At 41.4% G+C, this 25,230-nt stretch overlaps 2 protein-coding genes across 4 annotated transcripts in view; both read right to left on the bottom strand.

The window, feature by feature from the left end:
* Positions 1-11,847, bottom strand: part of col15a1b (collagen, type XV, alpha 1b) — a 45,820-nt gene extending 33,973 nt beyond the window's left edge. The window contains exons 1-2 of the mRNA XM_064936334.1: positions 11,726-11,847; positions 11,561-11,634 (exon numbers count right to left, since the gene is read on the bottom strand). Coding sequence (XP_064792406.1) covers positions 11,561-11,634; positions 11,726-11,736 — 85 coding nt within the window. The 5' untranslated portion in view covers positions 11,737-11,847. The remainder of the gene's footprint in view (positions 1-11,560; positions 11,635-11,725) is intronic.
* Positions 11,848-17,818: 5,971 nt separating this feature from the next.
* LOC135513389 (solute carrier family 12 member 7-like) overlaps positions 17,819-25,230 on the bottom strand; it is a 46,324-nt gene continuing 38,912 nt past the window's right edge. For 2 of the 3 annotated variants that reach the window (XM_064936316.1, XM_064936323.1), the window contains exons 19-25: positions 24,903-25,072; positions 24,622-24,753; positions 24,393-24,500; positions 22,890-23,065; positions 22,510-22,524; positions 21,490-21,623; positions 17,819-21,215 (exon numbers count right to left, since the gene is read on the bottom strand). In XM_064936316.1, coding sequence (XP_064792388.1) covers positions 21,124-21,215; positions 21,490-21,623; positions 22,510-22,524; positions 22,890-23,065; positions 24,393-24,500; positions 24,622-24,753; positions 24,903-25,072 — 827 coding nt within the window. In that variant the 3' untranslated portion in view covers positions 17,819-21,123. Of the gene's footprint in view, positions 21,216-21,489; positions 21,624-22,509; positions 22,525-22,889; positions 23,066-23,921; positions 24,057-24,392; positions 24,501-24,621; positions 24,754-24,902; positions 25,073-25,230 lie in introns of all 3 variants that reach the window. The other variant, XM_064936329.1, reaches the window with a different exon arrangement.

The following is a 25,230-nucleotide window of genomic DNA, read 5'->3' as shown; positions in this document are numbered from 1 at the left end:
GGATTTATTGGGGTGATTTAGTCAGACATGTGGGCCCACCGGCCTCTAGTTCAGTCTGGATTTATTGGGGTGATTTAGTCAGAAACATGGGCCCACCGGCCTCTAGTTCAGTCTGGATTTATTGGGGTGATTTAGTCAGACACGTGGGCCCACCAGCCTCTAGTTCAGTCTGGATTTATTGGGGTGATTTAGTCAGACACGTGGGCCCACCGGCCTCTAGTTCAGTCTGGATTTATTGGGGGTGATTTAGTCAGACACGTGGGCCCACCGGCCTCTAGTTCAATGGGGTGATTTAGTCAGACACGTGGGCCCACCGGCCTCTAGTTCAGTCTGGATTAATTGGGGTGATTTAGTCAGACACGTGGGCCCACCGGCCTCTAGTTCAATGGGGTGATTTAGTCAGACACGTGGGCCCACCGGCCTCTAGTTCAGTCTGGATTAATTGGGGTGATTTAGTCAGACACGTGGGCCCACCGGCCTCTAGTTCAATGGGGTGATTTAGTCAGACACGTGGGCCCACCGGCCTCTAGTTCAATGGGGTGATTTAGTCAGACACGTGGGCCCACCGGCCTCTAGTTCAGTATGAGCTCAGTCTCTTTCTCAAAAAAAGATTTGTCCCATCATGTAGCAAAACCAACATTCTGATGTTCTATTCTTCTTTGAATATTATTTTCCTTGCTAAATAATCCATTTTTAGTATGCCACCTGACATTAGGATATTCAGGAGATCCCTTCTCCAGTAACTATCCTCACCAGTTGTTTACAGTAAGGAAAGTATTCAGACCCCTTGACTTTTTCCACATTTTGTTACGTTACAGCCTTATCCTAAAATGGATTTAATAAAAACACTTCCTCGTCAATCTACACACAATACCCCATAATGAGAAAGTGAAAACAGGTCTTTAGAATATTTTGCAAATGTATCACAAATAAAAAACAGAAATCCCTTTTTTAAATACTAAGGTAGCCACTCCTCAGTAAAGCTGGACAGCCCGCTTGAAGTTTGCCAAAAGGCACCTAAAGGACTCTCGTACCATGAGAAACAAGATTATCTGGTCTGATGAAACCAAGATTAAACTCTTTGGCCTGAATGCCAAGTGTCAAGTCCGGAGGAAACCTAGCACCATCCCTACAGTGAAGCATGGTGGTGGCAGCATCATGCTGTTGGGAATGTTTTCCAGTGGCAGGGACTGGGAGACTAGTCAGGATTGAGGGAAAGATGAAAGTACAGAGAGATCCTTGATGAAAACCTGCTCCAGAGCACTCAGGACCTCAGACTGGGGCAAAGGTTCACCTTCCATCAGGACAACGACCCTAAGCACACAGCCAAGACAACGCATGAACCCTACAACAACCCCTAGTGCGGCAGTTCACCTCGCCAAAACCTATGTATGTGGGGTTGGATTAAAAGTGGAAGTAGAGCGATTTACATGGTTAACTGCCTTGCTCAAGGGTACATTGACAGATTTGTCCCCCAGTCGGCTCAGGGATTCAAACCAGCAACCTTTCAGTTACTGGCCCAATGCCCTCTTGCACTAGGCTACCTGCCACCCCATGTGTGTAAACCAGTCCTAGGGGGTTTTGACATAGTCTTTGTTTGTGATTAGGTAGGACTAAGGCCTGCCCATCCTTATTGTGATGCAGACTGCCTCCCTCAGGGAAGGTGAAATCCAGAGAATGTAAAGAATGCTAGAGCTGAAGACACCTCCTGTCTCTCCAACACCCAGCTAAAGACACTGTGACCACCTGCAGGTCAGAGCTGAAAAGGGGGGGAGAAGAGAGTGAATGCATTTTCTTCAATCAATTCTTTTAGAACTAGGGAGCTCCTCTATTGGCACTCAGGGATCAATCACAGTTAACCTGGGCTGGGAAGAGAGGAGGGGTCCCAGGAGACAGACTAAGTATGGTGGGAAAAGCCCAAAAACAGAGAGAAGATAGAGCCTATGAGTGGGTGTGTTGTTACCTAACCTGGGGGTGGCCAGAAAGCTGACCTCACAATAAGAATGCCTGTTCTAGAATGTCCTCAGAGAAAGAATGAAAAGCCAAAAAGCCAACAAAGGATTATTAAGGCACAGCAATATCTGACCCTTGTGAGACATCAACCTATGAGGTTGAGATACAAAACTGTATTTCGAAAATACTCTTCATCACCTAAGCCTGGGTGGTGACCCTGCCATTTTGTGTAAACCACAGAGTGCAGATTGAGTGTAGCAATAGACTAAACCTGATGTTGATGTTACTGATAGACAATCAATGTCCTTGGGTGAGTATGTTCACTAATCGAACGGTACTTACAGGTCTTCAGTTGACAGTGGGTAACATATACAGAAAGGTACTTTGCACTTCGGCTTACCGACTGTCACAACTGTGAAGAGCAGTAACGTGGCTCAGCAGCAAATTAAAATATCCCAAAGGCGCCTTGTATTTGAGGATATGCCTCTATGCCATAAATCCAGAGTTTGGCTTTGGCTCTAGATAACCTTGAGTGAACTTAAGTGGATAAAGCGACACAGCTCTCCACTGAGTGAGTACAGAGAGGGTCTCTTTTGACCAAAGTGGTTGTGATGTTCAGGGCAGGTCGTCCAGCCAATTCTATTAGCTTTAAAGAAAGTCATGAGAGGAGAATTACCCAACCTCAGACATTCTCCTCTCCTCAGATACAGACAGTGGCCTAAAGAGTGTGGCTGTGTGCTGTGACAGCCATGTAGGGATGGTGGACAGCAGTTGCCTGCAGCCATTGGTAATTGAGTGAAGAAGATACACAGTGTCTGGCATTGGCTGATTGAGTGGAATGACTTGTATTAAATGCATTACAGTGAGGTCAATAATATAAACCTATGTTAAATGCAAGTTATTTGGAAGTTATCAAAGCACAGAACACATGAACACATCCAACTCAATCGTCAAGTTTGCAGATAACACTACAGTGGTAGGCTTGATTACCAACAACAACGAGACAGCCTACAGGGAGGAGGTGAGGGCCCTCGGAGTGTGGTGTCAGGAAAATATCCTCTCACTCAACGTCAACAAAATGAAGGAGATGATCGTGGACTTCAGGAAACAGCAGAAGGAGCACCCCCTATCCACATCGACGGGACAGTAGCGGAGAAGGTGGAACGTTTTAAGTTCCTCGGCATACACATCACGGACAAACTGAAATGGTCCACCCACACAGAGAGCGTGGTGAAGAAGGTGCAACAGCGCCTCTTCAACCTCAGGAGGCTGAAGAAATGTGGCTTGTCACTGAAAACACCCACAAACCTTTACAGATGCACAATCGAGAGCATCCTGTCCTGCTGTATCACTGCCCGGTCGGAACTAGAAGCACAAGCATTTCGCTACACTCGCATTAACATCTGCTAACCATGTGTATGTGACCAATAAAATGTGATATTGATCAGGAATTCTTCAGTTGTACGATGTGTACACTAATGTCCACAGATTGAATAATACAAGGCATGAAACAATCGAGCAACATTTTAGTATTAACTTCAATTAACTCTTGAATGTCAAAGTCTCTTTCAACAGCTGTGTGTGTCCTCTGACAATACTAAGCCTGGCATGCGGGGCTAAGCCTTGGTCAATCTTGACATCTGGCCCACTGAAATACAGTAGACTCACTTTTGTATTGTTTCAAGTGTCCCCCGACCTTACCCTAGCCCCACACTTATCCCCACCCTCACCCTCACCCCAAGCCCACCATCGCCTGAAGACAAGCGTAGTAGGGGACAGAGGAGGGCCATGTGCTCATTGATGTGGTTTTTCCATTGGGTAATGTGTGCCCCAGATAATTGGGAGAGCTGAATAGGCGAGTCAATGTGGTAAGTCCTATAGACAAGTGGTCTCTCATGGTTGATCTACCCTTTATGAGCTCATTTGGTCCGTGGTGGCCTTGTAGGTTCACTCCCATTGTCAATTGTGTAATTGTTTGAACTAGCTCAAACGCCCCAAATATGTGGGATTTTACACGGGTTTGAATGGGAAAATTCTATTGAATCTCCAATCAATACATTGTATTATATGAATATCACGAGGTTTCTTGTCTATGGACATTTGTGAAGGTTGGCTAGGAGACACTTCTGTGGCCAGTTCCCTTGTTGGCCCAGCTGTAAGCCACTCCCTAAACACAACTTCTCAGCCTGAAAAATCTTGAAACTTCTAATCTCTTGAGCACAAGTGTAAATCCTCAGATCCCATTCTCACTGGAGGGGGAGGGGGGTCAGGTGCTAGTAGCTGACATTTTCTTGGTTTCAGGATGTTCACAGAGTACTGTTAGTACTGAAATTCTGAAATGTTTCATGCCACTTTCAACTGTAAATAGTGCCACTTTTTGGTCTTCCGAGCATTAACATCAAATCGTGGCATTCTTAAACACAGACAAATATAGACACATTAGACCATAACTTTTATGAGACCACCCTGTCATTTTCTGATTTCCTGTCTACAATCTAAGTGATTGCATTTAAATGCCCCCCAGTCCTATTCATCTCTTAAACACCTCGACATCATGTTTCAGTTGAGAATAGTTCATTCATGGCCATGTCTTCCTGTGCTTGGGTGTAACTATTTACATTTGGGCTATCACATGCTGTATAGAGAGGCTGGGCTGACCTGAACACAGGTCTACAGTACAGTAGCACTACAAGGGCTAACACGGCCATATTTCATTTTGTGCCCTCATTGGAAGCAATAACAAACAGAGCTCAGGGTCAGCCTTAAGGGCACACCTTTAAAGATCAGTGTAATTAACATGAACATTTTCTGAAACATCACCTGTCTTGCTGGGTAATGAGCATTTATTTACCTAATTCTAAATGAATACCTTCTAACCTGGGGTAAAGGTGAGTGGGAGGTCAGGCCAGCTAAAGTACTACATTACCATTAATGCAATAAATTGTTTAAGAACTAGATTCCTAATAACATCTGGGAGTACAGTACAGTTCACTAGGGCCGTTTCTGCTGCAACGCTGTTCCCACAATTAGTAGGAATGGCTGGGCAGAGAGACCTGTTGAGATGCATTGTGTGGTCTGCCACTCATGCTTATTTGGGTCAGACAGAGGAGGGCCTGCGCCGTCTCTCTGGGTCTGCCAAGGGTCCCTTCACAACACAACAGGACAGAAGAGTTAGCAGTGTATCAGGGTTCAGACAAGCAAGCCCTTTCCAAAAACAAAAAGTACACAAATGCATGCGCACACACACAGACACACACACACACACATACTTTGGCAGGTAAAAAGAGCACCATGCCTCTGGGTCTGGGTTTGTCTTTCAGTCCGCTCTATAAAGACTATTCTAGCCATTTCACTGACTCACTCAACCAATCGGAAATCATACAGCACTGGTGGCATCACGTCCTAACAGAATGTGGCGACATTATGTCCACACAGGAAAACAGTCCAGTAAAACAAACCTCTTTAGATTATTGTTCAGACGGAGACAGATTTGTTACAGTGACTGAGCAGTGATTCAGCACCAGCAGAGTTCATTCATAAATCTCCCTTTGTAGGGAGTGAAAGAGGTCAAATGTACACGTGAGATAACTTAGTAACGTGCCCTCAAACTATGAACTGTCACTGTGAACATCACTGTCTAGTGTCGACTGGTATCTCAATGATTTGTAGCCCCACAGTCACACTCTCCTCTAATTATGGTCTCACATGAGAAGACTGGAGTTATTTGGTGTAAATATACCCATATGCCAGCAGCATTTATGATCTTACAAGTTCATTTTGAGCTCATGTTCACCTCTAACTAGCCTCTGTAGAGTCCCCAACAACCGGATGTTCAAGTTTTCAGGGGAAATGGAAAGAGAGCCTCTGACACGACTTCTGCTTTTTAACATTAACCAGGTGATATCTTAACTCCTGCTCCTGGATTGGTTGAACAGTGCAGAAGAGAACCTCCCCTGACAGTTTTTAATTTATTTTACACATGCTACATTTGGTTAACCTCTACCTAACATCGAGAACAATGTAGAGTTTGAACACACCTGGACTGTTAAATGTGTCACCTGGTCTAGTTCATTCAATGGTTCTCATGAGATAGCACTTTGATGAGGTGGTGAGATGCTGCTATAATCTAACAATAGGTGATCTATGCAGCACAAACACAAACCCAAGCAGACCAATCAGAGCAAGAGTTCACAGATGAGAGAGAAGACACCACCCAGCAGGAATAACACTCTCCTAGTCAAAAGTAGTGCACTATAAAGGGAATAGGGTGCCATTTGGGATGTTACAGCCTAAATGTGAGGTGTTGACAGGAGGTACATCTAGTCATTCATTCTCCATGCCAGTGTAATCTCTCTATAAATCTGTGTCAGGTCGTCCCCAACACAGCTGCATAATGGCCAGGGTTCCCTTTCACTGGGCGTGTTTCCACAACTTTACAGGACAGAGCAGCAGCAGACAGAGAGAGAGAGAGAGAGAGAGAGGAGAGGAGAGAGAGAGAGAGAGAGAGAGAGAGGGAGAGAGAGAGGGAGAGAGAGAGAGAGAGAGAGAGAGAGAGAGAGAGAGAGAGAGAGAGAGAGAGAGGAGAGAGAGAGAGAGAGAGAGAGGGAGAGAGAGAGAGAGGAGAGAGAGAGAGAGAGAGAGAGAGAGAGAGAGAGAGAGAGAGAGAGAGGGAGAGAGAGGGAGAGTGCTGAGTGCCCCCCATGGAGCCTCCAGGAACACTATACTGTATACACTATACTGTTCCCCTTCATTTGACCTCCTCCTCATTGGACATGATTTTAATGAATTCTAGTGAATTTAAAGCTTCATGTGTTGTTTGTCTAAAAACACATTTCCCTCTAAGATTGCTCTATGATTGTAATCAGATAAGATTCTCGTATGAACTCATGTCACTTACAGTTTTCTAAGGCAGACACAAGATTGCCTTCACATTCAAATGTGATCATCTTTAGATGAGGATTGTACTTACTAGCCTTTTCAACAGATGTAACCAAGGAGGAAATGTCACGTCTACAAAAGAACACATTTTGAGCACATGGAAAATATTGTATTCACGTCAACGTCCCAAAAAGGAAAATAACTTTCCATTGAGTGGCTTTTCTCCTCAAAACTAAAGCTAACCGTTACATTATAGCTCAGTGACAACTTTTACAGTTGGTCTTTAAACACAATTCTGTTCTTTATGGCAATATACTGTAAATGGAGCTTACTGGGACCCTTTCCAAGAAGTGGAGGGAATTTCTTAGCCCATAAATCTTTGAATAAGCTTAATACTGTGAATTGTTCAACATATTAACTGGGCTTCGAAAGAAAACTCCCACTGGGGGTCACTTCACTGTACTTTATTGACCAAACACGAGTTCCTTCGTGAGGAACTGCACTAAATGAATATCAAATGTGAAAGGCAGTAATATTCGGCCCCAATAAAAGATTTAAAAATCTGTGAAATAGACTTGACTGTAAAATGATGAAGTCCTCAGTCATATTTTTTTGTTATACCTCAGTTAGCATTGTATTTTGTGGAAAGACGACACAATCCCTGTTGCCTTTCACATCTTAATTACCAGATGTTTTGGCAATCGAGTGATGATTATTTTTAGAATTACGACATTCCTACACATACACACATTCCCATGTTTTAACGCAGACATCTCAAAACTGCACATTGCGAATCAGAATTATGTTATTATACGGGCTTTTGGTATTTTTATTCTAATTTGACACGAGGCATAGTTAACATGATATTATCCAGAGCCACTACATAAGACAGCAGATTGAAAAGGAAACATGTATTTCTGAATAGCCCTTCAGAGATTAACTTAAGTCTGTGTTCAACAGATTCAGGTTGATGATAAAGTAACAACCTTAGATAACAGCACAGTTATATCTCTATGGTACTTCATAAGGTTCCACAATAGTGCACTTGTCTGAGATGGCAAGCTGAAGCATAAATGGATAATATCTGCTCACCAACTCAATCAACATTAGTCTGTAGCCAGAGGGAATGTTTTTGGCTTTCTTGGTTGGACTTAAACCCAGTGAATGTGCAGCTCTGTAAACACAGAAACCATATTAAACCCTGTCACACAGGGTGGGAGAAACACCCCAATATCATCCCTCCCTCTCACGTCCCTGTCTAAAACCCATCGAGAGAATGGGATGGGAGTGTTTTCCTCCTCTCCCACTTCAAAGTCACTTTTCCACACAGGCTTGGTCAGCATTACAAGCATGTGGACAAGAGGGAAGTCCTAATTTGCATAAGAAGTGACCACACCAGTTCACACCCAGGTGCTGTGTTTAACCAGACCACTGCTTCCAGGTCCACTGTGCACACATGAGGATGGGGAGGAGACCATGTCCCATCAATCAAGCAATAGAACCACATCCTATAGCACAGTATATGAGGACCTATTGAAACAAATTCAATAAATTAGACATGCTAAATTGGAAGGGGGGGATATCTATACACTCTAAAAAGTGTTCATTTATACGTATTGTACTGTATGTGACTCACATATTATGTTGAATACATATGCAAAAAAATGCAGGTCCACATACGTCATATGACTCAGACTAGCTCTGAATCTGTTTATCAAATTGTTGCCTTCAGCTATTCATACAATCAAATAGTTGCATTCAACTTTCAGTGTGGAGGTAAAATGTTCAGCTGATGGGTCATTTGAAAAGCATCTGAAGCCTGGGTGGTCCAATGTTATTTACACTAAAATAAAACTAAATAGGCTCTCACACCTTAATGCCAGAGTCCTTAAAGGCCCAATGCAGACGTTTTTATATCAACATCAAATCATTTAATTTCTGGGTAACAATTAAGTACAGTACTGTAATATAATTCCATTAAAATGGGCAAAAGTAGGTTTTTAGCAAATGTCTGGGAGTGGTCTGAGTGGGGAGGGAAAAACAAAAAAAACACTGTTATTGGTATCGAGATTTGGTACTCTCTTTGTTATTGGTCTATTAACCAATTTACGGCATGGTGATGTCACCATTCAAAGCTAAAACTCCCGCCCATGTAAACCTGCTGACCAGAAGGTCCTGTGTAGATTGTATTTTTTAACCAGCAAGTACAGTGTCTTCAGAAAGTATTCATACCCCTTGACTTATTCCACATTTTGTTGTGTTACAGCCTGAATTGAAAAATTATTAAACTGATTTATTTTCTCACCAGTCTGCACTCAATTACCCATAATAACAAAGTGAAAACATGCTTGTAGAAATGTTTGCACATTTATTGAAAATGAAATACAGAAATATCTAATTTACATTTATTTATTTAGTTGTATTTTTATTTCTTATTTCACCTTTATTAAACAAGGTAGGCTAGTTGAGAACAAGTTCTCATTTACAACTGCGACCTGGCCAAGACAAAGCATAGCAGTGTGAACAGACAACAACACAGAGTTACATAAGTATTCACACCAATGAGTCAATACTTTTTAGAAGCACCTTCATCAGTGATTACAGCTGTGAGTCTTTCTGGGTATGTCTCTAAAGAGCTTTCCACACCTGGATTGTGCAACATTTGCCCATTATTCTTTTCAAAATTCTTTCAAATTGGTTGTTGATCATTGTTATACAACCATTTTCAGGTCTTGCCATAGATTTTCAAGTAGATTTATGTCAAAACTATAACTCTGCCACTCAGGAACATGCACTGTCTTCTTGGTAAGAAACTATAGTGTATATTTGGCCTTGTGTTTTCGGTTATTGTCCTGCTGAAAGGTGAATTCATCTCCCATTGTCTGGTGGAAAGCAGACTGAAGCAGGTTTTTCTCTAGGATTTTGCCTGTGCTAAGCTCCCATTCCATTTATTTTATATCTTGAAAAACTCCCCAGTCCTTAGCAATTACAAGCATACCCATAACATGAAGCAGCCACTATGCTTGAAAATATGGAGAGTGGTACTCAGTAATGTGTTATAATGGGTTTTCCCCAAACATAACACTCTGTATCCAGGACAAAAAGTAAATTGCTGTGCCACGTTTTTTGCAGTATTACTTTAGTGCCTTGTTGCAAACAGGATGCATGTTTTGGAATATTTGTACTCTGAACAGGCTTCCTTATTTTCACTCTGTCAATTATGTTGGTGTAATGGAGTAACTACAATGTTTTGATCCATCCTTAGTTCTCCTACCACAGCCATTTAACTCTATAACTGTTTTAAAGTCACCATTGGCTTCATGGTGAAGTCCCTGAATGGTTTCCTTCCCTCCGGCAACAGAATTAGGAAGGACGTCTGTAGCTTTGTAGTGTCTGGGTGTTTTGATACACCATCTAAAGTGTAATAATAACTTCTCCATGCTCAGAGGGATATTCAATGTCTGATTTTTTTTACTCCTCTACCAATAAGAGCCCTTCATGGCGAGGCATTGGAAAACCTCCCTGATCTTTGTGGTTGAATCTGTGTTTGAAATTCACTGCTTGACTGATGGACCTTATCAATAATTGGATGTGTGGAGTATAGAGATGAGGTAGTCATCAAAAAATCATGTTAAACTCTATTATTGCACACAGTCCATGCAACTTGTGGACTTGTTGAGGGTGGGGGGGGGGGGGGGGTACAGACTCACATAGACTTGTTAAGCACATATTTCATCCTGAACTTATTTAAGCTTGCCACAACAAAGGGGCTGAGTACTTATTGACTCAAGACATTTCAGCTTTTCATTTTTAATTCATTTGGATGAACATAGTCCACTTTGACATTATGGGGCATTGTGTGTAGGCCAGTGGAAAAAAATCTAAATTGTATCCACATTTAATACAGGCTGTAACACAACAACATGTGGAAAAATCAAGGGGTGTGAATACTTTCGGAAAGCATGTATAAGGAAGTAACACTGATTACATTTTTTCACACTTTTGCAGTTTGTTTCATCACCTGTTGTACAATATGATATAAAACACATGAATAACGTAATTATGACCGCACTGTGACTTTAATTGAAACAATAACAAAGCAGTTGCCCAGCCTCTGTTTTAGTAAAAAGCTGAGGAATGGCCTGGAGAAATGTAACCACTCTCAACTTCATAGACAGAGCTATGGATGCAAGGACTGGCCATCCAAATTAGAGTTTGAATCATGTTTTGAGGCTATACAGTGTGTGTTTACATCAACATAGTTTACAAACATTGGAGTAAAACAAGCTCATATGATTGGTTCTGATGGGGTAGAACAGTTGAACTAAGCTCACGAGGCATTTATACGTTATCTTCTTCAACAATCAATGGGTATAGAGTATAACATTCATTTATAGGTCCAAAAATCGATTTAGCAACTAAGGATTCAAGCTTTAAATCAACTTCCTCGCAAAGTGATCATGTAGCCTTTATCAATTGACACACTGTATGTAACCAAATTCACATAAAGAAGGCTATTTGAAAAGAAGATACTTTTGTCTTTCAATTAGCCCATGTTCATTCCAAGAGTAGTCAGAGTCAAGACATTCTTTACCACGGAACACGTAGCAGGTTAATAGCCTAGGCTTTGAGAATCACATACAGCACTTCCAAGTAGCCTATCTCCCGAAAAAAATACATCAAATAGACCTATATTAATTATGAATACATACATTTCAAAACGTCTTACCTTCAATGACCTCAACCGCAGTAGAAAAGTGATACAGCAGGACGAGATGAATAACCAGAGACCACCTGGACATGCTGGAGATAAGCAAATGATGTTAGGTGAGTCAGCCCGAAACTTTTTTGGTCTTCAAAATTAAGCACAAAACATTCAAATAAACACCCTTACCGAATAATCATTTTGGGCTCGATTTGCAAAATCAAATAGTTCAAAATGGTCCTTAACGTGCTTAGAGTTGGAATCTGCTCTCTCACGCGCTCTGTCTCCTGCGGACCTTTGCATCTCTTGCGGCTGAGTGCACTCTCAAGCTCTCTCCCGCGCGCGCTCTCTCTCTCTCTCTCTCTCTCTCTTTCTCTCTCTCTCAGCCTGGAGTAAACCCACCAATCGAACAAAGACATTCTCAGTTCTTCAGTGAGTCACTGGCCCATGGACATGGAAATCTGACTCCTTAAAATCCCTCACTGAACCGCTGCGTTAAACTTCTTATCCTCGCCATTTTTATGGCGACTAGCTGAATTGCCATAGACTTTTCCAGTAGCACTGTTTATTTTTATTTTTATTAGAGCTACTGAATATGATGGCATGTCAGCTATATTGCAATCATTTTATCAAGCTGGCTGGGGATAGCTCCTCTACATACTGTAAAAAAAAGTTTTTATAACCAATTCCACAAGTGTTTCATTTAGAGTGTTGCAATAAATTGACATTTTTCAGTTGGCCTTAATTTTGTTCTGACTCAATGAGACAAGTTGGGGAAAATTGAAAAAAAAAATCAGTGAGTTAACTGCCTTGGACTTGTAACCGAATGGTTGCAAGATCAAATCCCTGAGCTGACAAGGTCGTTCTGCCCTGAACAAGGCAGTTAACCCACTATTGCGAAACGAATGGTAAACATCCTTTCATGGCTGATACCTAACAACAGGTAGTGGCACTGTGACAGTGAAGTTTAGTAATAAGGTCATAGGTGAATACCTTGCAAGTCTGTTTGATGTTTAGCTGTCATCAACCACTGGGGTCTGTTAAGGCCTTTCCATAGACCCTGTATCACATTACTCTCAGCACCCTGTCTAGATGCTAATCTGTGGCAGACTTCATGAACTGGACCTGCTGGAGACAAGGGTAGCGCTAGCAAGGTGTACCCTGTTGGCATGTTGACCATGCCAGGCATCCCCACAAATACCTGACACAATATGCTATTATGAGCTGATATCAGTTGATATGCAACTGCACCATATTCCTCCAGAACAGAGTTTGAAATGGATGTGGTTTCTTTAAAGGATCATGGAGAAGTTAACATCAATCTTGGATGGTCATTGGTCAATCTAACATGATTTAATAATTGTTCATCAACTGATTTATTACATTAATGTTTATGACATGATGTTTCCAAGAAAACTGGGAGAGGGAAAGAAAGCTCTAATGAAAGCAATCCTGATGAAGATTTATGTTGTTAATTTACTTGCACCGACTTGAAAAGAATTTACTCAGACAATTTGCCTAATTGTTATTTTAGCTGAAGCCCTCTAATCAGTCAGCCACACTTTCCTCTGTCTCACAAAACACATCATGACAAAACCATTACATACCCAAACCAAAATGATTACATACCCAAACTAACATGATTACATACCCAAACCAAAACCATTACATACCCAAACCAAAATGATTACATACCCAAACTAACATGATTACATACCCAAACCAAAACCATTACATACCCAAACCAAAACCATTACATACCCAAACCAACATGATTACATACCCAAACCAAAACCATTACATACCCAAACCAAAACCATTACATTCCCAAACCTAAACCATTACATTCCCAAACCAAAATTATTACATTCCCGAACCAAAATCATTACATTCCCAAACCAAAATCATTACATTCCCAAACCAAAATCATTACATTCCCAAACCAAAATCATTACATTCCCAAACCAAAATTATTACATTCCCGAACCAAAATCATTACATTCCCAAACCAAAATCATTACATTCCCGAACCAAAATCATTACATACCCAAACCAAAATCATTACATACCCAAACCAAAATCATTACATTCCCAAACCAAAACCATTTAATTCTGTAATAAAGGAACTAGTGGCATAGTCACGCACTGACAAAGTTTCACTATAGAGACGGCATTGTTCCATCATATAGTTCTGTGCCATGTAATTCTTACAATATGTTTAAAAATGTATAACTCATCTGATTTCTAGTATTTACAGTAATTCAAGGCCTATATTCATTAACAGATATTACTCAGAGTTTAGCCTACTTATTTTTGGAACCACAAATACCACCCCTCTCCGTTGTTTTTTGGAGGGGTGGGGTTCCTCTCATTAGGCTTTAAGGCTTGTGAGTAGTGACATCTGCATGAGGTATTATTTTCTAGCAGGAGCACCTGTCTCCTCAACCTCTGTATCCCCCCTGCAATATAATGACTTTTGGCTGTTCTGGACCATGCTTTAACAAGCCAGGTCACTGAGCCTTTTCTTAATGAAGCCACTCAACAGAAATAATTTGTTATCAACAAGGTCTGGTGTCAGCCGACCTCCGACCCCTGGGGTTAAGTGTAGCGGCCAGGGCCTTAAGTTGAGACAAGACACAGCTAGCTAATGACCCAGCAGTGTTATTGCCCTTGGTCAGCTATTGGCTGTCTCTCACAAGTTACAAACCCTGACCTGTAGAGTTAACCCATTACTCCGTTGGCAGATTGTGAAGGAATTGTTGGCAATTAATGTTATCGCCAGTAGAGTAATCTGATAGAAAGATTGCAGTCACAGCATGCTTCTTTATCTTTTTGCTCCAACTTATCCCAGTTTGAATCTAGTAACCCCAACGGAATCTAAAGTAACACCCATTCCTCAGTCTGCATTGAGTGTACATTCTTCACATCACTTGCACCTTCGACAAGCATTCTGACGATAACTAAGCACTGAGAACATTACTTTACATCCCAGGGCTTAGTTGGATTCCACTCTCAGCAAGATGCAGCTGATACGTTATTAAAGCCTAAGTAATTTTGTTCTCCACTGAAACCTAGCGAACAACAACCTCTCTTTATTCATAAAACAAAAATGTTCACATTCTTGATCTGAGATTCAGTATTCTGTCCTGGACACCAATAAAGATGTTACAAAGAGGCATTCAACAAGTTTAGTTAGATTGGCTAAATTTAGAACGAGGGTCAAATCAACTTTAATGTTAATGTCCCGCAAATTACTTAAAGTGATTTGGCTAGGGCACGCATGGCTCATGTGGCTGGTGGTGAAAGAGGCTCTGGGGAAGGGCAGGTGATATTCTTGTGCGATGTCAGATTGTGCGATGTCAGGCTGCAGGTCTGCTGCCTCTTGGACAATTCACATGGTTCCAAACCTAACTGTTCGAGGCAGTGGAAAGGAATGGGAGTTTCAATGGGCAATCAGGACACTGTCCGTTCATTCACTGTTCATTTGATCTCCAAGGATTCCATTCACAGTGTACTCTTAATCGCCAATCTGCCCATGATGACAAACCTGTATGTTGTGGTTAAATTCAACTGTGGCTAAGGAAGGCACAAACCGTGGCCAGCAAAAGCATCAATATCTGCATATGATAAAATTTGATTTGATTTGATGAGACCACTATCATCCTTCGCAGATGTAGATTTTAAAAAAGCCTTTCCTTTTTATGTTGTAAGCCTATTCAACTCACAGTTTTATCATACTCGTTTCAGTAGCATGAGTTTGAATTGGTCATTTTAGGCTTAAAAGTGGAGAGTGGATGAATATTTTCCCAATGCCCGCTTTGTTTCTGAGTCAGCCTACATGGTGAGTTTAGATCTGAGAAGTGAGACTTGCTTTATTTTACATGATGGGAGGCCAGATCCCCTGCTGTGTCCCTACTGTTGTTATAGGTTGTTGACTGATTGCTTTGGTAACCGCGGTAATGGCTTACGTACTGAAAGTGGATTTTCCCCAAGAACAGCCTTAGTATTGACAGTGCTCGGAAAAAAATTTGAAATGTGACTTGTGTGGAATGCCATTTGTGGGATGTGACTTGCTTAGCTAGCAGCTTACAGAGGAGGGCTAAATCAGGACAGAGCATGTCATTATGATCTTTCAAACCATGGGGCAGCAATTGCCATTACCAATCTTAATCAATTTAATTAGTTCAATTCTGATTGAGCACAAGATGATTTCAAAGAAGCATTCAAATATGTAGAAAATGGAGCCACAAAATGTACATTTGCCATGAACATTCTGCACACACGCAGCCCCCCACAAATACACACTTTAGAACACTTTAGCCCCCAGTATTTGATACAATCTCTGGTAGTATCACAGTTTGTGATAAACATATTGGAATTTATGAGATGTATTGTATTGTAAACAGCTAAACTTCTTTTTATTTCAGTCATTTAGCAGACACTCTTATCCAGAGTGACATACAGGACCAATTAGGGTTAAGTGCCTTGCTCAAGGGCCTTTTTCACCTAGTCATAGTTGGCCTGGGGATTTGAACTAGCAACCTTACAGTTTCTGGCCAAACACTCTTAACCACTAAGCTACTCCACACTGTCTTAAATGTCCTCCTGCATACAATAATGCCTTACCATAATGCCTGTAGGGAAATGTCTATAATGTGAGTGAGAAAAACCATTTCCATAGAGGTTTGCCTCCTCCACCCCCCATGTCTCTGAAGCAACCTCTTATAGACTGGGCTCTGGGATTGGGGTGTGTACAATGTTTCAAAATGGGACCCATTATTTTAGAATTCTGTCAGGCTTTGAACAGGTTGATATCTGTGGGGTACCCAGGGTGACACTGAGCTGAAAGGGCCACAGTCTGCTCTCTTTAGTCACAGACCATCAAACATCCAGGAGAGGAGAGGTGGGGCATGGATTTGGGATGGGGGCTTCCTACATTAAATGTTGCAAGATAACAACAGTGAAACTACATCTTGGCAAAGTGCATACAAAAGCTGAGAAGTTTGATATCTGGGTAACTGTTTTGAGTGCGACATAAAGCTCTCCAATGTAACTGTATAATCTCAAAACCCATGTCACCCTTCTGTACCTCCAATACTACATCAGTTTGTTCAGTTCAGTTCTCATAGTATTATTTCTCTAAGGATGCTAAAAGCAGCCTGTGAACAAAAACAGAGGTTTCCCCTTCCCCAGTCAGACTCTAAAAAGAGAACAAGTCATGCAGAGCAAGGCTCTGGTTGTCCCAGGGAAATATGGCTAATATGGTACAACATGGTACAACACCCCCATCATGCCATTTATAAGTGGGCCAAGTAAGTGGAAAATAATTGAATAACATCCTGTGATAATAGTTAACCCATAAAGGGAAGCAAAACATCATGGAGATCTTAGTTTTTCTGGAAGTTCCTGGCCGATCCTCATTTCCTAATTTGTCTGGTTTGCTCACGCATCATGGCACACCTGTATTTGAAAACTGTCTGTGAGGGAGGAAAGTTTTAGTGAGGGCTTCTCCGGTAAGTAATGGGTGGCTGTACTGTCCTAAATGGGAAAACACTAATCACAAACAACATTAACATCAATAAACATGGCTCACTTGAATTCAATTCTCATGTGCTTTGGGATACAAATGCATGTTGTTAGAGGCATTATACTTATTTCTAGAACATTAGTTAGCATTGTGTCTGTGACCCTTTAGTCTGGAAGGACTTACATAAGTTGGTTTAACACAGTAGCTGTTTGTGCTGGGCTGTTGGGACAGTTTCGGGGGTTGTTAGGCGTTGATTCCCAGCCACGTGATAATAATCCTTGCCAGTGGAAACCGCCCAAGCAGCAAATAAGACAATATCATGGGAAATGTCATAGGATATGCTTCAACAGTTACATGTTGGAAAGTGTTTTCAAATGTATATCATGCTGTTTGTATGGGAGGCCATGATAGTGGATGTTGGGATCAAAAGGTAAAACATTGAGTGCAGTACAGTTTTACAGTCCCAATTTAATGAAAGCCTTTCAATTGCTACTGATAACTGACTGGCCCAGTTTAGTTCTCACTGTCACGAGTGCTAAACCTTTGCAAGTTATTGACAGTGGGAAGTTTTCACATGATTCTGATTGCCAACAAGACCTCTCCAGTAAAATGTTTTGAGCCATTTTTCTATTGTATGCAATGTCTTCTGCTAGACAAACCCGGAAACATCAACACAAGAACTTGGTACAACTTCTATATGGCCCCAGTTGTTATTCAGATTATATTCACATTATTCACACAGTCTCTTAAACGTGTAGGCTGTAGCTTGTTTATTCCTAAACAGTGGAATCACACGTTATGAAATGGTAAGGACAATTTTCTCAAATGCCAACAGTCAAGTTTCAGCAAATTCATACATTTTCTCAAACTCCAACAGTCAAGTCTTCTCAAACAGTCTATTTTCTCAATACAATTTACAAAAAAGGAAGAAATAAAATCTAAAGAGTTACAGAAGATGAAAGGAAACAGTAAATATTATACTGCCTACTGATTGTTGATGTAGAGGGAAAACGATACTTACATTTCTCATTTTAGTTTTCAATAAACACTTACTATGGACGAGTAAATGAGTCTTAAGAGTTTACTTAGAGATATCAGATATTACATACTCTATACTATTATGATATGCTGTTAACTTTAAATTGAAATACATTAACTCAGTCATTCATTCATTCAAAATATCTTTGGCACATCTGAACCTATAGGGTTTGTATCAGTACATATCATATGAGGAAAATCAGCTGACATGTTTGTACTTTATCTCCCACTGTATTTCTATAAGGTGGATTACAGAATATAATAGGACAGCAATATATAATACCATCAAATAAATCTATAGTTTTAATACAAAATAGTGCAACACAATCTTTGCATTCATCTACCATCTGTCTTAAATGATGGATTTAGACACCATGTCATAGAGCCGGTCATAGTCGTATAGTTCTTGCATATTCAGCTGACACTTATTGTTAAAAACAACATCAGCTAAATCTTAGTGACAAATAACATACAGTGTGTCTTGCATAATTTCATATGGTGCAGACCGCAGACACATACAGGCTCCCTCGAAACACAGTATAACCTCACGAGATTGGATTCAAACAACAAACATATAGGTAGGTACTGTAGACAGCATAAGCATTGGTGGAGAGTACAATAATGTCGACCCCATAGTCCTATGTTTACCTGCATTACTCAATGGGGACATAAATAAACGTTTACAGTATCCCACAGGAAGCACATGAATTCACATCCAACATATGTGAGCGCAGACAGTCACTGTACATTAAATAAATCAATACAAGAAACATGAAGGATCTCAATATCGACTCACAATGGCTGCTTTCCTATTTAAGTGTACATGTACTGTTGGAATCTGACGTTTTGCTGCTACACAGTTGGTGAGCACAGTACACAGCAACACAGACAATTAAATAAGGTACTATGTTTCCTAATACACTGTGATATGTAAACAGCAGAAGTAGTCAGTCACCTGATTTAGTGAATTGAAAAAGGAATCAATAATGGCATACAGTGCAGTAAGTCTAATGTTGCACTAGACAACACACACGTCATGCTGTGCAGCAAAATGTGACATGACATGGATACTATGTCACTCGGTTATACACTATTCAGTATAACCCAATGTACTGTACAGTTCATTCCCCATATAACACCTAAATTATAGGCTGCCTCCCAAATTGCACTCTATTTCATATATAGTGCCTTACTTTTGACCAGAGCTGATACAGATGTAGGATCTTAATTTGATGACTCTGTTGCAGGAGAACTATTTCCTACAATGCAGGAAATATAAAAGTGTATTTAAGGTTTAAAAAGGCTTCTAAAGTTTGTAATTTACACTTTGAAATTTCAGACTTGATTTTCCCTTCTGAAAAATGTATCAACCCCTACAAAAATGTCCATTAATTATAAGCCACATAATAATTCACATTTCCTGTTGCTGCAGGACCATTTTCATGCTGTAGCAAACTGGCTCAAATTAAGATCCCTCATCTGTAGGGCTCTGGTCAAAAGTAGTGCACTAAATAGGGAATAGGGTGCCATTTGGGACGCACACATAGACATTCGAGGGTCAGAATGTACAGTTTGACTTCTGTTCTGCCTCATCTCTGACACAGAATCCAAACCATAAAGGCCCGTCATTTGATTAGATCAAATTAAGCCTGGTGATTATCTTAATGTACAGTATATTAAGTTTGGTCACCACAATGGACCACAAAAGTCTCAAGAGCTTTGCTTTGGTGAGAACTGTTTCAAATACAAAACTATTGTGTATAGCATATCCATATCTCCTGGCTATGGCTTTATTTTAAAGCTGTTTTATCATGTATTTACACAGACATTCTATGGGAAAAAATGGAATTACATAACAGTTACTTAATAATTACCTTAAATAGTACTGTAAAATAAAACATAACCAATCTAATTTATTGTAACAAAACTACATATTTGTATTGTGGCCTCCCTATGCCATTGTGTTTTTCATCAAATTGACATGAAAATACTGTATTCCTATAATAGAAAATTGTGCTCAAACAAATCTCAATAAGTGGAATTTGTGAGGATATTTAATCATTTCATAATTCGTTATGTTTTGCACAAATGGACACAACTATATACTATAACTATAATATACACAACTGGATACTGAGGCGATTCATGGAAAATGGCTCGCTCAAGGGCACAACTGCAGTAGGCTGCCCAACCTGCTATTTAAACACCTGTCTACCATCTGAACTTACAAGCTACATCCCATATCAGCTAAAGGCTAGACCAGGGGTTCCCAAACCTTTTCATTCCGGCATTGGGGAACATCCTGCACGGGTGCCAAGTCTATTTCTATGGGCAAAAGCTAAAAACCATTAGCTGCCATGAGCTAGTTGATCTGGACATTTATGACAAGTTATAAATAGCTCTCTAAGGTATGCAATGACAAGAGGAAACAATACCCAATGCATTACTACCCAATGAAATTGCAACTTGGGCATTCTACTATTACAACTTTCAAGAGTAAGTTGAAAGCCGGACAGAGTGGGGGGCTATGTCAACAGAGACATCCTCTGCTCATAGCTCAGGGCACTAATGCAGTATAGTTTACTGCGCCCCCCCTCCCCCGCTGACTCCTCGCTCGCACCACATTTTGGGAATCACTGGACTAGACCATACTGCATATTAGTGCCCTGAGCTATGTCATCAGAGGACGTCTCTATCTAACCAAATATCATTTCTCATGCACTCTGTTCTACTGAAACAACTCCTATTCATAACGACTGACATGGGAAACCTGAAAGTAATATGACAAGAAATAAAAAGGGAGGATGATCCAGAGTGCCCTCTGATGTCCTCCACCAGTCAGCAGCAGTGTGTGCTCAGCCTGCTCTAAGAGTGGAGGTAGCCCCTTACTGTCCTCCCATACTGTAGGGGGCGCCCAGCTCCTCTCCTGGCACTGTGGCAGAGGCTGAGGCCCAGCCACTTGGCTGGCCGGCCACACCGGAGGCTCTGAGGCTGCACCATGCCCGCCCTGTGTTTGCTGGCGCTAAGAATAGATGGTGATCACCTCCCTGCCTCCGCCACGCACCAGCAGCACCCGGTCCAGCCCATCCATAAGAACCTCCAGGAACTCCATGTCTATAGGCCACGGGGTAAAGGAGAAACAACTGCAGTCTGGATATAAACATTGATGTGGAAGAGTACTAATGGCATCTATGGTACAGTCATTTGAAATGTCAAAAGTAAAAATAATGAGGGCAATAACAGCTGGAGATGCCCAAACTACTTTATGGTGTTCAAAACAGCGTATAGCTTCCATCCATGTCAGTCGATATCACTGTAAGATGACACTGACTAAGTGGACACTCAGTTGTCCAGTTCAGAGTATACTAGTGGTTTAAAATAAGGATACAATTCTCATCTCCTCCCTTGGTTTTGGGCGGCCCAGGCATGTTCAGCAGCACCAGCTGAGCACCTTGGGACTTGTTGACCACAACCTCATTCAACTTGACCGCGGTGTGCATCCTCCGCACATTAGACTGGTTCCTATGAGAGTACATGTTGAACTCAGGAGGAACAATTCTTACATGTTTTCTACTTGGCATGTGTCCCAAATGGCACCCTATTCATGTTATAATGCATTACTGTTGGCCAGAGCCGTATGAGCCCAATGGGCCCTGTCAAAAGTAGTGTACTATATAGGGAATTGGTTGCCATTTGAGACACAACCTTAGACTATGCCTTATATCCTACTACAGAATGCTATTATAAACATGATATCACACCTGTCCTATGCATTCATTATAAGTGACCTGATGGCGTCATGGCTCATGACTCAAATTTAGTCACACGCTTACCAAGAATTGACAGTAAACCAATTAGCTACCCTAAGTCATTGTATATTGAAGGCCTCAATAGACATGCTACGGTATAGACATACCATATACGATATTATATTGTTCTGACAGTGTTCATGACTGACCTTGTCAGGAGTTATGTCATGTTGATACTACAGAAGCATGGAGATCAGGTTCATGTCATGGTTACAGTAGCATTGTATCAGTAGGCTTAAAATAATCTAATTAAGGAATATTGTAGGTAGAGATAATTTCATGACAGCTGAACTTTGTCTTTAGTAATAATATCACGCCTTACTAACCGATACATCAAGGCATATATGTTATATATAATATGCTTATGGTTATAGCAAACAGTCTCTGCAAGTTAGGCAAGGTCATGCATGCAGAGAGAACGTTATCCTTTCCATGCAGATCAACTGTGAGGAGGAGGAGAGAAGTGAAGAAAGACTTCACACAACCTTCGCTTCTCCAATAAAAACTGTAAGGTCATGACATGGAAAGGGAAGGATCACACACACATGCAGGCACACACACACCATCACACAGTTGAGACAAAGGGAAACTTGACTTACAGACTCTCCCACTCGCTAGAAGGAAGGAAACAAAACATATATATAGGTTAATCACATTCTTTCATATACAAATAGGGACAACTGGGCGTCAATGATGGATTACAGACTGATGCCTGGTTATTCACTATATAACGTCCTAAGAACAAAGACTAGTTCAAGTAATGGTACATGACACACTCTCTAATTCAAATAACAGTAGCTATTGTCGCTATGATTCAGTATCTGTGCAGTAGACAGGTGCATCTATGGAATTCCCAGTACCAATACAAGACCAGTACAGAACAGCAAGGCTTGGCTAGACTGAGTAGTGTGAAAGGGATGCTTCTGGTCCAGCAGCATGCTGCAGTGTGAGCCTGGAGCCTCTAGGGGGAGATACCTACGGTTTCATATTAAACAGGTCCTTCACGCCCACGTTGGGTTCGCTGCGGTTACGGTTCCTCTCGGTGATCAGCTTGTCTTTGGTCCAGGTCATGTGGACGCGGTGGTCGGGCGTGGCGGTAGCGTTGTCGTTGAGGTTGCCATGCGACTTAGTGCCCAGTTTAGTGATCAGCTGAGCCTGGGGAATAACAACACTGGTTTTACTACAGACCCAGGCAGCACGCTAAACAAAGTGGTGCCTCCCATCAGACAGGATCAGCAGGCCGGCCCAACTGTAGAATGGAGATTATCCTTGTTTTGCATTACCGACAAGAATGGTAATGTTACTCCTAACAAAAGATCCACATTGTATTAGGGATGATGTTCTCATTACTTAATTTGTCTCCTCCACGGAAAAGTAATGAAATACATTTCAATGCCTCAACATGAAAATAACAAAGTGACATAAAAACAATGCATTACATAGGAACAAAATGAAGTGTACTACAGTAAACAATAATAAAAACATAATGCAAATAAATTGTAGTGAAGTTGAACATTGTAAATAATGGAAAGATGAGAACTGGGACTACATTTCTAGTTGAAGGGTTGGGGTTGGCAGTTTTCTAAAACGCTCTAAGTTCTTAGTTCTAAAAAGATCTAAGTCTAATAGCTGCTACAAAGCCGATAACTCTCAGGTAAGTTAATCGAGGAGTGTGGTGACAATGACGCGGAGAGGGCCACAGCAATAGACAGACATCCTATAATTCAGTTCCATTTAATTATTTTGCTACAGACATATTCACTCAGAGCAATGCTCCCAGCACTGCTTCCAGAAACACATACAGCATTGGAGTACGCTGCTACTGGAACATCTGTCATTCCTTAAGAGTTCCTCAAAAATTCACAAATCACAGCCATTTTTTGGGGTATTTAATAGCTGTGGCTCTGTCCATGTCAGATACAGGTATGAGGACGGGCTAGAGGGTGGCGAAGGAGAGGGGAGGGAGATGCTTATGGGATGTTTATGGGACATCACAAGGCTGCTTGGCTACCTCCTCATCCTCACGCATGTCCCTGGATATGGACAGGCTTGGGACCTGTAGTGTGTTTGGGGCCTTTAGTGTCTCCACCACTGATGACTTCTTCCTCTTGATGGAGATACGCGACTCGTCTGTGATGCTCTGAATCTGAAGCCCAACCCAATGCGAGCCCAGAACATCCAACACAGCAGCAGGAAATCAGGACAGGCCAAAATGTCACAACAGTTGGCCAATATTACGAGCCCCACACGACAAGGAAGTAAATAACTACTGTAACAGGAAGGAACACAGATATAATCTGTCCCGTGCGTGAAGTGCAATCGCTGTCTTTGTTTTAAACACTTTGCATAGGCCTACAGTTAACATTCAAAGCAGTGATCATGTGTTTGCCTGTCAATATGAACAATGCTTTATTCACTATTGAAACACCTGGTTATAGTGACAGAGTTAAACAGAGCCAGGCAGAGTAGAGCTTCACGTTACCTCTCTCTCCCTCTCGTTCCTGGACAGCTGCATCTGTTTCAGCATCTGAGAGCGCTGCTCCATCACCAGGGTCTTCTCATAGGTGAAGGCTGCAATGTCACTATCGTGCTAGGGACAGAAATACAAAGCAATATGAAGAATTTGGCACAATATTTTGGGCAAAACCCTGACAAGTGGTTTTTTATTGATCCTATATAACACATATGATTGAGTGAGTGCAGCTGCTTACCATCTCCACCACCTCCACTACAGCGTTGAGACGGAGGTGGTAAAGGAACATCTGCAGGTCCTTCTTCATCTGAATACTGTTGTCATCCATCTGAGCCACGGTGAAGATACGCATCTTACACTTCCTCCACACCTGGGACGGAGAAGGAAATTGTTTAATGGCCCCCTGCAATTCACTTTGTGAACATCTGGCCTTCATTAGAAATCAGTTTATTTTTTATATATATATATTTTTTACAAAGCAACAGTACCCATGGGTATATGGTGCCCCTGTCACAGTACCTTGTGTTGGCGCAGTAAGAAAGGCAGCAGCATGAGAAGGCCTCCATCATGGACGATCCACCACACATCTATGGTGCCCTCCCCCAGACGGTCCTCAGAGCTGGGGAACTTGTCAATGTTCTTAGCAACCAGCAGGGCCTGATGGGCTGACGTTGTCTCTCTCACCGTCTCTGTGGGATAAGGACCCACATAACAAGAAACCCATATAATTAGGTCTCACAGTTTTGACAGACTCTGGTCAGGTCATTTGGTCAGGAAAAACACTTGACTCGACCATAAGACATTCACTTGCTTGACATTCTCGGAACCCAAAACCAAATCTCACTCA

This window comes from Oncorhynchus masou, chromosome 3, assembly GCF_036934945.1.
Source record: "Oncorhynchus masou masou isolate Uvic2021 chromosome 3, UVic_Omas_1.1, whole genome shotgun sequence".
Classification (NCBI taxonomy): Eukaryota; Metazoa; Chordata; class Actinopteri; order Salmoniformes; family Salmonidae; genus Oncorhynchus; species Oncorhynchus masou.
This window is presented reverse-complemented; position numbering and strand designations above follow the sequence as displayed.